This window comes from Equus caballus, chromosome 2, assembly GCF_041296265.1.
Source record: "Equus caballus isolate H_3958 breed thoroughbred chromosome 2, TB-T2T, whole genome shotgun sequence".
NCBI lineage: Eukaryota > Metazoa > Chordata > Mammalia > Perissodactyla > Equidae > Equus > Equus caballus.
The window spans coordinates 95,463,212-95,475,982 of NC_091685.1; the positions used below are offsets into that span (position 1 = coordinate 95,463,212).

Consider the following 12,771-nt stretch of genomic DNA (forward strand, 5'->3'; position numbering starts at 1 on the left):
ATAAGAATAAGGAACCTAAGTTTAACTTAGTTAAAATGAGAATAAGGAATTTTTATCAGAGTCTTTGCGTAGCATAATCAAGGGTTTAGAGGGATTCTCACAGTGAAAACAATGACATAAGATGTCTCTGAAAGTGCTCAGAAGTCCACCTGCATCAGGGTCAACTGAGGGGCTTGTTATAGATGCTACAACCTAGTGAAGCACAATCTTCTGGTATTGTCAGGGAATCTGCATTTTTTAAAATAAACACGCAGGCTCTGTCCTCATCCCCAAGTGAATCTTATACCTGCTAAAATTTGAGCACTGCTGAACCAGGGTAGAAGGACAGAACATGTGAAAAATAAATCTTGAAAATGTATGTTAGACTCAAATGGAGAGGGGACTCTAAGAGAATTTTCAGAGTAAGAAATACGTATAAAAAATAATGAAAGTAGGTAATGTTCAGGAATATAGTAACAGTGAACTGCCAGGAAAGTATGATATAAGTAAAGAAGAAAGGCAATGGTGACAAGAGTCAAAAAGAACAAATGGAAGAGAATGTATGCGAAGCCAGTAATGACACACTCCAACAGAGGACTGTCATGTGAAGAGAAAGATGGGAGACCACATATGGCCTTGAGAACTGTAGCTTTCCGAGAGCTAAGCCATGGGAGTCTTGTCAGTACCCATAACGTGACACCAGAAAGCAAATTATAATGACAGGAGAGCAGATCAATGAAGAGGGATCATGGAGTAGCTACCACCCACTGCCTTCTGTATCAGGTCTGGAATAGTCCTACTCTCTGCTGTCAGAAGTGCTGGGTATCCAACATCATCCCCACCCTGGTGATGCATCCATATCTTTAGATAATCATTTTCTTTGCAAAAATAACATGGAGTTGTCCGATTTACTGAAGACTGTGTTGGATTGAACTTTGTATCCAGTCTGAATACAGATGAAAAGGGAACATCTCAGTTCACAGTTTTTGGTTAAGGCCTTACCACACTCCAGCATGAGATCAGATGAGCCAGAAAAAGAGAGGTAATTGGCAGGGACTATTGTTTTCTTTCTCCCCCTCACCATTGTTACTCGTCTTTTGCTTTAGTCGCATTGAAATACACCAACTCAGTAGTTAAGGTATGTTTTATTTTAAGCCCCCACTTCTGAAATTTAGAAGTCTACAAGTATAAAATTGAGAGCAAATTCTCATAAGTGTCACAGAATAGCAATGTGGTTCTTAGCCTTCATGTACCCTCATCAACTTCCTGTTCTATCTTCTGAATAGTCCAAGCAACCAAGGACATTTCTTTTAATTATTGTGCAAATAAATAAATAAAATAATAGAAATATTTATTATATATTTGCAAAAGAATATCATCTCCCTGAATAAACTGAAAAACGGGAAAGTGAAGAGGAGAGTTCTTCCTAGATGTTAATTTTTCTTACTGGATTCTAATGTTTCAAAATAAGAAATGGAATTATGGGAATTTTAATAATTTAGCTAGTAAATGTAGAGAAAATGTTCAATAAATCCTCAAAAAAGGTTGCAAGGTATTATGAAAAATGCTTTCACAGTTGGATGTATAGGGATGTAAGCAAGCATGGCACTAACCATGAGAATGCACCAACCTTGACTTTTCCCTTCTTTCTCTTGGGCTGGTGTTTTGCTGTTTTACTCCTTCCCCTGCTGACATGCCTTCTTTATCTTTTCTAATGATACTGGCCAAAGATTCCTTCATTCCATGGAATCCTTTCCTCCATAGCTTGCTTGACCAATTTCTAGATGGTGATTACAAAAGTCAGTAATTCTTTAATTATTAGTCAATTTTAGATTTGTTTACAAGTCAAGTGAGAAACCACCAGGAACAGAAAGAGTGATAACAAAATAGCCTAATGGAATTTTTATGCTATCAAAGTCCTTTTTATCCAATAAAATTCTCCATATACCCACTTGGTATTAAGTAATTTTCTCCACATTTCTCAGCTATTAAATTTATTCCTCTTGCCCTAAGTATCACGGGGGAAAATATAGGTAGGAGTTATTGAATGCCTTCTCTGTGTCAAGCACTATTTTAGGCACTTCACATGAATGATCACCAGTCTTACCCACCTCTTAGAATTATGTGTATAATTTTTCCTACTTTCCTCAGGAGGAAGCTGAAGGCTGCCCAAAGGTCACCCAGCTAGTAGTAAGTGCCAGAGCCAGGATTTATATTCAGACGCACCTGAATATAAACACTCATAGTTTTTTTCTCTGTCCTATGTAACTTCATGAGTAATGAATATTAATAATCATTTATTTTGAATACCAATATTTGACATATGCAATCAGAAAGACTCTTCCCGGGGGTTGAAAAAGGGCTGGATTTATTTTACCCAGTCCTAAAAAATATCTTGGTTGGGGCCAGCCCCGTGGCTGAGTGGTTAGGTTCACATGCTCCAATTCTGTAGCCCAGGGTTTCAACAGTTCGGATGCTGGGCGTAGACATGGCGCCACTCGTCAAGCCATGCTGAGGTGGCATCCCACATAGCACAAACAGAAGGACCTACAACTAGCATATACAACTATGTACTGGAGGCTTTGGGGAGAAGAAGAAGAAGAAAAAAAGAAGATTGCCAACAGATGTTAGCTCAGGTGCCAATCTTTTAAAATCAAAAATATCTTGGTCATTTTACTTAAAAAACTCTTGGAACATTGTAAAAAATCTCTTAGAATAGTTCTTATCTGTTCAATAGGGAGTAATGATATTTGGAGTTCTGTTTATCATTTGCCATCTGGTATTAAAGGCTGCGAATTCCTTCTGCTTGTTGTGTAACTTGTCTTTATCTTTGTTGTTGCAGTACTGAGTACCAGTTTATTTACTATTCACCTGAAAACACAGCCAAAGCAAAAGAAGTTCTCAGCAACATCAATCAGCTACAGCCTCTGATAGCAACCTATGCAGACCTACTGCTTAATTCTGCAAGCCAGCATTCTCCAGACAGCTTGAAGAATTCTTTAAAGATGCTTTCAGAAAAAGTAAGATCCAAATCATCACTACATTGGGGAAAATGAAAGACCCAAATCCCCATCGGTGTTGCTTTCTGCATACATTGCCTTTCATAGCATCTGAAAATGTAAAATAGACCAGGTTAAAAAGCAAGCTTCAAAGTATTGCCACAGGATCAAAATGAATTGGCCTCATTCTCTTTTCAAATCTTACTGAACATTACTTTTTTTTTCCTACTAGGAAATGAAACCTGTTATTAGTTGGGATATATTTTCTCTTTTCCTTGACATCTTTCATTTTCTTTTGTTCATGGTCTTATTAAATGAATTAAATTAGATTTTGAAAATTGCTTTATTTTCCTCTGGTGATCACCTAATTTTTATGCATATGAAGCTATACATTTGAATAGGAATGCCACTTGAGAACTTTGATGTGGTTTCTTATTGGTGGCATGGGGTAATTCCTCTTCTTCACTTCCTTTCTACATTATCTACTGGGAGAAGGTTCTAAAAATTTCCAAAAGTATTAGGTTATTGTTTGAAATGTAGTGGGACCTATGCTTTGATTTTTCCAAAGATGACTTGCATCTGTATATGCAGAGAGGAAAGTTAGTGTTGGGTGGGGTGGATACTCAATAACAACTTCCATAACTAATCAGGGCAGCTGACTGGCATAGAAAGAACCAAGATCGAAAAAGACAAATTGCAGCTTGATTTAAGTGTAAAACCAGGTGTCCTCGAGTCCAATTCCAATAACCTCATCCTTAACCTCTGCATTCTGAGGACATCTTGCAATTTATTATGAGATACTTTCAATAAATATGTCCTTGAAAAAACTGACCAAAGAAAACGCTCATGTTATCATTTTAGAATAAAATAACAATGTAGTTCTTCATGTCCCTGAAGAACAGATTCATAGAAATCTGGATTCTATATATGTATATATTTTTGGTTCAGATATGTTAATTTATAATAATAATATCTTGTGCTTATTTAACATTTTAGTGTAAAGTGTACATTACCATATATTTTCTCATCAGATATAACTAATGTCTGTTTTCACTAAAAGTTAGCCAATGCCTATTCAGAAAGGTCAAGTGCGTTGTCAAATGAATTAAAAAGTGAAAAATCAAAATCTAAGACTTCCAGTTCAAAATGCAGCATTCCTTCTAGGCCAGAACAGGTGCCTCCATCATGAAAAGGGAGGAAAAAATTGACCCCAAATTTACAAGTACCTACTTTGTTAAATACTGTGCTATGGACTTCATGACTTATGTTATTTCATTCAAATTGTGGGTACATATTATCTCCATGTCACAACAGAAAGGATTGAAGCTCAGAGAAGTTTAAAGAAAGGTGCAAATCATGCAGCTAGAGTCAAACCTAGGATTCAAACAAAACCAGGGTTCAACCCCAGGTCTGATGGAATCTGGCATGGAAACTCTGGCATTCTCTACTTAATATATGTGTTTTGACGTTTTCTTATTTAAAGTTAAAAAAAAAATTGTTAAACAAACTCCTCGGCAACATTTAAGTATTCTAATGGTCAATAAGTGTGTCTAGTAGTCAATAAATACGTTATGGCTAGGGAAAGGGAAAAAAAAAGGAGAGTGTTGCGTACAGTAAAATAGTATAATTTCATTTTGGTTCAGTTCTATTTTGGATTTGTAGATGAAGTGAGGTTTTTCTGGGTTCACCTAAGCAGAAAATTTTAGCAAATAGCACATCACTGCAGTGATTACAGAGCGGTATTTATATTCTTCCTGTGTGTTGGGCAAGGGTTTGTCATTTCATACATCATTTACAACTTGCTGCAGTGATTCAGGAGGGGACAGGGTGCATATTTTCTCCTCCTTTAATTTAGCATTGCTCCAACTTTTCCCCTATGTTTTTCTACTGAGTAGACAGCTTCCTCTACTAATAAATCTGTCAGCCCTTGGAATCAAGAGGATCTTATTTAAGTTAAGTTTGCAAGCCATGCATTCTTTTAAGAATGCATGCCTGGAATTTCAAAGAATTAGCTAAGTTAAACAGAGTTTTGTAGTCTATGAAGACAGTTAGTGGTTTAAAATAAAGTATGAACCGTGAATTTAGCATAAAAGATAAATAGTTTTAGTGGCATCGTAAATTTTAGTATAATTTAATGTTAGCAAGATTTAGCTGAAAAAGTTTTGTTTTTAGGATCAGGGTGTTACACACTGTGAGTTAGAAAATAGAAATTCTTACTTCGTTGATAGTCCCCTTGTTTCTTTTATTTCTGGACTGGTATGTTTGGAAAATAAGTACTTGAGTCGTTTTCTTAGGAAATTGTCCATATAGCCTATTCAATATGTAATAGTGATTGTCTACGTTAATACTTATCCAGGAACTCTAAAGGTTTCATAGCCTTTGACCAGCTGAACGTGGGAGAGCTCACTGTAGTAGACTGGAGAGGCTGGGGAAGACTGAGGGCAGGAGGCATTGAATTCTTTTGTAATGAGATGCCATCCCTTCTCTTAGGTAAGCCATTGCATCTGGACATGATAGCAGTGGATACATTATCAGTTTAACATATACTCAGAGTCTTGGGGAAAAGCAAAGGGCAACAGAGAAACCCAATTTACTAATAGGGCATATTCAGAGAGTCTCAGAGCTGGCCTTATTTGTAGATCCAAAAGCAATTCAAATAATCTCTCCTGCTGCTGATAACCAAGTCACAGGACTAAGGGTCTCCAGGAAAATTCCATCCCTTTAAGCGTCTATTGGTAGAAAAACAAACACACACAATTTAGAAAAAGTAAAAATATTTCCTGAACTATTTGCCAAGCAGCGTCCTTGACACTAGGGACACAAATGGAGTAAGACGTAGACCTGTTCTTCCCAAGAGATTCAAGATTCTTGATGGTAATAGTTACGATGCTAATGATAATGTCAATAATAGATAGCATTTATTGGAGGTTTAATAAGTGTGAAGTACTCTTATAAGGTCTTAAATTTTCACAAGTCCATGAGATGGGTACTAAAATCTTCAATGTTTAATCTGCTTAATCCTATGAAGCAGGTACTGTTACCCCTCATTTTACACAGTAGAGGAAACTGAGGTACAGAACTATATTAATGAACCCAAAGTCACCCACCTTGTGAGTCTGGCTCCAGCTTCTGTGAGCTTAACCACTATAGCATGTTGTCAAATGTTCCATGATTGCTAAGACGGGCATGTGTATATAGAACTAAGGAAACAAGTAGGGAGGTTGGGTGGCAGTGGGGAAGACCTAACTGAAATTTCACAAGAATAAAAATTTTCTATAAATTTTTCATGTCCTAAAACACACAAGCTCAATTAAATTGTTCTAATCTTTTAATTCTTAGTATATCTTCTGATGGATAACTGGGTTTGTTTGCTGCATATTAGTTTATGAAAATATTAAAGAAATTATTTAATCTTATGACATAGGGGCATAACACAAGGCAAACTCTGAGTTGCTATAAATAATCCCAAGAGAGAAGACAAAGCACAGGCCAAAGTTTTAACATAATATGTGAAAGGTTAATAATAAGAGTGGGATAAAAATGCATTTTCCTTTCCCTAGACTAAAAGTATACAATACTACAAAAAAATCAAAAGATAAAAATAATGTAAGCAAATTCAAACTGAAAAAATAAGGGCCTAAATGTAGGCAATGTATAGCTAGCTCTCATAGCTCAGATATACATGTGACATTAGTTCCAACTTCCCATTGAATTCTCCATTCCAACAAGATTGATAGATCTTCTTTAGAAAGTCATTATCCTGCTCATCAAAAAGCAATATTGACCTCCTGATTGGGTGTGGCATTATACTCGATGCTGTATGACAAATACTACATAAACATGGTCCTTAACTTTTACAACCCAGGACTTTAAAAGAATGAGATGTTCCACAATATTATAATTGTGAAATGGTAAACAACAACAACAAATATTGATTTTGTCACAAGTATGAGAGGCTCTGCTCACAGTACATTTGAGAAAATCTCACATCTTCCAATTCCTAGTATCCTTTCAACCTTAACACAGTATACCAAAGCATTCTATTGTATTCAAAGAAAGAAAAAAGCATTTCATCTGAAAACTTAACTCAGAATTTTCTTATGAAAAGTCTTGTTTTCCTTAATAACAATGCCAAGAAGTCAGTAAGCTATCAGTAAGCTAAAAGTTGAAGATACACGTAATATACAGCAGGATATTGATTATATTGATTACTTAGGCACTGAGAAGGAGTTTCTTATTTTTTACTCAGTGCAACCACTCCTAGGTCTATTTCAGTCCCAAAGTGAAGAGAATTTAATGAGAACTTAATAGGTAGAGGATTTTTATTTGTTTTTTATATTTGGTGAAAATATGTGTGTGTGTGTATATATATGTATATAGTCTAAGTGAACTTGAAAATAACTGGTATAAATCAAGATGAAATCTCAGGATTAGAACTTATATGTCTGTTTTTCATACTCTCACGTAAATATTGAATTGGTGAAAAAGTAATATTATATAAAAACCAAAATTTGTGTTCACTAGAATATTGAGGAATAGGGAAAATAAAGATAAGGAAGTAAAATAATATTAAGAATAAGACTTATACCTAAAATACATGGAATTAGAACTTCTGTTTCTGGCCATAATGGAGTAGCATGGATCCTCCCACCTTAACCAACATGAAAACTGGCCAAAATGTGTAAAAGAGTGGTTTTCACGAATTGGAAAATAGGCAGAACAGGAAGATAACAACCTGTGATCCTTATGATTAACTAGCTTGCTTCCTGGAGGCAGTTTCCAGGCTGTGGCATTAGGAGGAGAAAGCCAAACAGTAAGTTCTCAAGTTAAAGAGAGAAATGGGAGTTCAGGAAGGGTAAGATGGCTAGAATTCACAGAGCAGAGTGCCAGAAAGAAGGGAGCTGCACACAGAAAGAGCCTTGGAGATCTGTAAATAGGTGCTTTTAAATCTTTATCTGAGTACTGATCTGCATATGCATGAGAATAAATCACCAAAACCCAGGGAAATAAATACCAGAAATAAGCAGATAAAACAATTCCTGGTGGTCACACAGAGCTGGGAATAGTTGATCTTCCCACCAGCAGAGTGAAGAGACTATAATACATACCACATTGTGTAGAGCCCTCAGAAGGGTATGGTCTTGGAAGTGGGGCTAAGTTAGTCCTAGATTAAAGACTGCTCTTGATCCACTCTAACAAGATTTAAAAATAAGGCTTGAAAGATTGTTATTGATTCCAAGTAACTTAACCTCACACCAGGACAAAATCCAACATTATTTAAAAGAAAACAATAAAATCCAGCCAGCTAGAACGTAACATATAAAATGCTTGGCATTTACTAAGCATATGCCAAGTGTGCAATGAAGCAGGAAAATGTAACTCATAACCAGAAGAAAAATAAAGCAATTGAAACAGACCCAGAAATGAAAGAGATGATGCAGTTAGCAGATAAGGACCTTAAAAGGGTGATTATAACCAAGCTCTATATATTTAGGAATGCAGAGAAACACACGAACAGGATGGGGAGAAAAATGAAAGATTAAAAAAAGAATCACATAGAACTCAGAGAAATGTAAAATATAAATTTCTGAAATAAAAATATGTACTGAGTGGAATTAGCACATTGGTCACTTCAGAAGAATAGGTGGTGAACATGCAAACATCGCATTAGAAACTATTTAAATGAAGCACATAGAGAAAAAGACTGAAAAACATAAACAGAACATGAATGACTTATAGAAAAATACCAAGAAGTCTAACATACACGTCAATGGAGTCCAAGAAGAGGTGAAGAGGGGAACAGAAAAATATTTGCAGAAATGATGACCAAAATTTTTCAATATTTGATGAAAACTTGAAACTACAGATGCAAGAAGCAAAATGTACTCCAACAGAAGAACGTTAAGAAAAAAAGAAAAGAAAAGAATCATGGATACATCATCATCAAATTGCTGAGAAATATTGATAAAAAGAAAATTGTGGAACAACCAGAAAAGAAAATAAAAGATACATTATGTGCGGAGGAACACAGATGAGATAATAACAGACTTCTTGTTAGACACTATGCAAGCCAGAAGACAATGAAATAACGTCTTCAAAATACTGACAATGGAAAAAAGTTACAATTCCATATCAAGAAAAGATGTGTCTCAAAAATAAAAGTGAAATAAAGATCATTTTAGACAAATAAAAACTAGATCTACACAAAGGAATAAAGAGTGTCAGAAATGGTAAATATTTGGATAGATATAAAAAAGATTCAAACATTTAATTTACTTAAATATATTTACTCTTTAAAACAAAAATAATACCAATGTATTAGTGCAAGCATAGACATATAGAGCAATAGAATAGAATAGAGAATCTCTGATAAACCCTCACATATACGTTTAGATAATTTCAGACAAAAAGTGCAAAGGAAGTTCTTGGGAGAAGGATATCAATTTAACATCTAATGCAGGAATAATTGAATATCTATATGCAAAAAAATGCAACCCTTCTTTATCTTTACCTCACACACATATAAAAATTAATTCAAAAAAGATCATAAACCTTAATATATAAGCTAAGAGATGTAAGTGAACAAACTTCTAGAAGACAACGTAGGACAAAATTTTTATCCTCTTGGAGTTAAGCAAAGATTTCTTAGATAGAACACAAAAGCATGAACCAAAAAAGAAAACAAATGATGTGTAAGACTTCATCAAAATTTAAAACTTTCATTAAAGTTTTCAGAAGAAACCATTAAGAAAATAAAAAGACAAGTCATGGACTGTGAGAAAATATTTGTAAAATATGTATCTGACAAAGGACTTGTATCAGAATATGCAATGTATTCTTGCAACCTAATAGTAAGATCTAGCCATCTGACTCCTAGTTATTTATCCAAGAGAAAGTCTATTTTGTAGGTACTGAGGTTGTTGAGTAAGAAGGACTGGAGACCTGCTTTGGGTAGACCATCATAGCAATCAATAGGCTGAGCTGAGACAGAGGATTTGAATTATTAAACATCACAAACTGTCAGTAATGATCCTGGGGGAGCTTGTTAAAAATACAAATTCTAATTCAATATCTCTGGGTTAGGACTCAGAAGTCTACATTTTAATATTGGTGGCCTTGGATAATATCCTGACAAAAAAAGAAAAGTTACCTTAAAAATAGTAAATCAAGGGCCAGCCCCATGGTATAGTGGTTAACTTTGGCAGCCCAGATTCATGTGTTCGGATCCCAGGTGCAGACCTACACCACTTGTCAACCATGCTGTGGTGGTGACCCACATGCAAAATAGAGGAAGACTGGCACAGATGTTAGCTGAGGGCTAATCTTCCTGAAGCAAAAAAAAAAAAAGTAAATCAACCAGTAAGGAGACTATAGAAAGTATCCACATGGAATGTAGAAAGGGTCTGAACTGGGACTAGCTGTAGGACTATAAGGATCAATCTTTGAAATTATTGAATAGATATAACTAGTTGAAATTGATGACTAGTGCAAAAGATAAGTATTACTAATGATGATCCAGACCTTTAGACTGTGTTACTGAATAGTAAGGATACCACTCAGATGGAAAAGCAAGGCAGAACACATTCATTAAGAAACTTGAGCTCAGGCTGGGACTTCTAAACTCAAAAGACTTTTAGATGGAAACAGTTGACAGTACTGGTTCAGGAGGTGGGTAGAAATGGATTTTGAAGAACTTGGCAAAAAGATGATAGTTGAAGTTATGGAAGAGTGGGTTACATCACCAGTGGAAAAAATGCTTTCAAGAAAGTGATTTAAGGTCTCTTAGGGTCCACTTACCACATTTTGAGTGAGTAGGGGATTATGAATTAACAAAGGAAACTGAAAAGGTCAGTCAAGAACGAGAAGCATAAAGAGAAGAGTCTAATTTACAGTGAATTCCCACAAGGGTTGCACAGGTAGGCTTTGTAATTTTGTACAAACTGGTTAAGTGATTTAGCCAAGGTCAAGTGGGTAATTTGTATGAGCTGCCCAGATGTCAGGTAACTCTCCTGGCTGAAAGTTCAGCATGCTTTCCTTTTGGGAATGGTAAACACATCTCAGAGAGTAGCGCTATTGCCTGATAAAATAATTAAAGCATGTCAAATTTCAAAATTAGCAGAATTCTTTCTTGCCATATACGTGACTGCTAAAATGATAATCACTTGCTTATGCCATTGGCTACTTCTGTATTGTAGTTAAGATTGGGCATGGCGTTGAATCTTTTCAGGGACAATAAGGAGATTCTAAATAAAAGGAGACTTTTCTTAATTTGTTGAAATCTCTAGTGAAAAAAGATGGTTTTAAATGAACATATCCTAACTATTCCTCTGCCATTAACATTCAGGAAGCTAAGAGATTCGTCCCCAGGAGAAGTAATTTTTAGTAGTTTTATACTTGCAGATAATTCTGTACGTTACCTTGAAGAATACTTGTATGAGAATATGAATTGGGAAAATGTCAATAAGGCGAGAAAACATTTCATTTAAGATAACATTTCTCTCTCTCTTTTTAATATCAAACAAATAAAACAGATCTGCCTTAGGTTCAGATTTTATGCTTTTTTACTGTGTTATTAAACCAATATTTTAATAAATTTTTTGCCTACTCTCACGATAACATTTAGACAGCCTTTCTTCTTTCATTTAATGTAGTGTGAGCTAAGCCAGAAAAGGAAAAAGGTATTCAGAACTCTAAGTCAATAGGCAACTCAGAAACAAGGTCACATCCTTCCCACCACTCTCAACTCTCCTAGTATCATCTCAGTTGCAAGAACAGCAACATATACATGTGTTGGGATTGAGTGACTACATTAATCTCTTCAAGTTGATTTGTTTTGACTGTAAAACATCAGGGTCTACATTGGTCTACATTTACTAAGTAATGCTGGTCAAGAAAATTAAGATTTTTCCAGGTCACATGGATATTGCAATGGAATATTTTGCTATTTTGTAACAGAATCTGATTCTGGGTGATCCAGAGAGTTTCCAAGGAGTCAGATAAATTTTTTCAGTATAGACACAAAGTCAAAGATCAGCTATTACTGTGTTTGTTTAAGATTTTGTGCATTATATTCGACTACCCCTCAAAAATCCTGGGTTGTAAAACTGCAATACTCTCCTGTATTATCTCCCATGTCTTTGGTGGTAAATCAACCCAAATGAGATCTGAATAAATGAAGTGGAATCTCTGTGTGTGCATGCTATGGGAAGAAAATGAGGGTGATTATAAGAACGGTAGAAGATTTCATTGCGTGTGAATAGATACTCAGCTATGTACTAATTATGTGAGTGTTATGGAGACTGGAGCTGTAGTAGCAGGAATTCAAAGAGGGCAAGCTATTTTGCTCTAAAAATAGATCAAAAGAGTTTATTGGAACTATCAACAGGGTTAAGCTGAATGGAAATAAATTCGTATTTTTAATATTTAAATTCACATTGATGGACACGTCCATGTTATATGGAAGATTATGTAAACAACATGTTTCTCCATTTGGCTATAACTGCCGACTTGTCTGAGTACTGTCCAGCCAACTTTTTCTTCAGGTTTTTTTTTTTTTTATAAAAAAGCTGCCTTTTTATTTTGGTTTTTTAATGCATCAAAATATTTTCCAACTTTTCATTCTTATATGTTTTTTTTTCCCTATATTTCCTGTCTACTTACCTTCAGAGTGCCTTCAGTATGGCTAATAGATTTAAAGAGTTTAAAACATCCAGTAAAGTGTAGCGGTAAAGATAGTTATGTTGGCAATTGTGGACACAGTTAATTGTGAGAGCTGGTTACTGTTCAAAACACT

General features: G+C 35.2%; 1 protein-coding gene across 35 annotated transcripts in view; it reads left to right on the forward strand.

Annotated features, from left to right (window-relative positions):
- The window catches only part of INPP4B (inositol polyphosphate-4-phosphatase type II B), a 747,831-nt gene that overhangs the window by 608,388 nt on the left and 126,672 nt on the right, over positions 1-12,771 (forward strand). For all 35 annotated transcript variants that reach the window (XM_070258367.1, XM_070258371.1, XM_070258379.1 and 32 more), the window contains one exon: positions 2,822-2,999. In XM_070258367.1, coding sequence (XP_070114468.1) covers positions 2,822-2,999 — 178 coding nt within the window. The remainder of the gene's footprint in view (positions 1-2,821; positions 3,000-12,771) is intronic.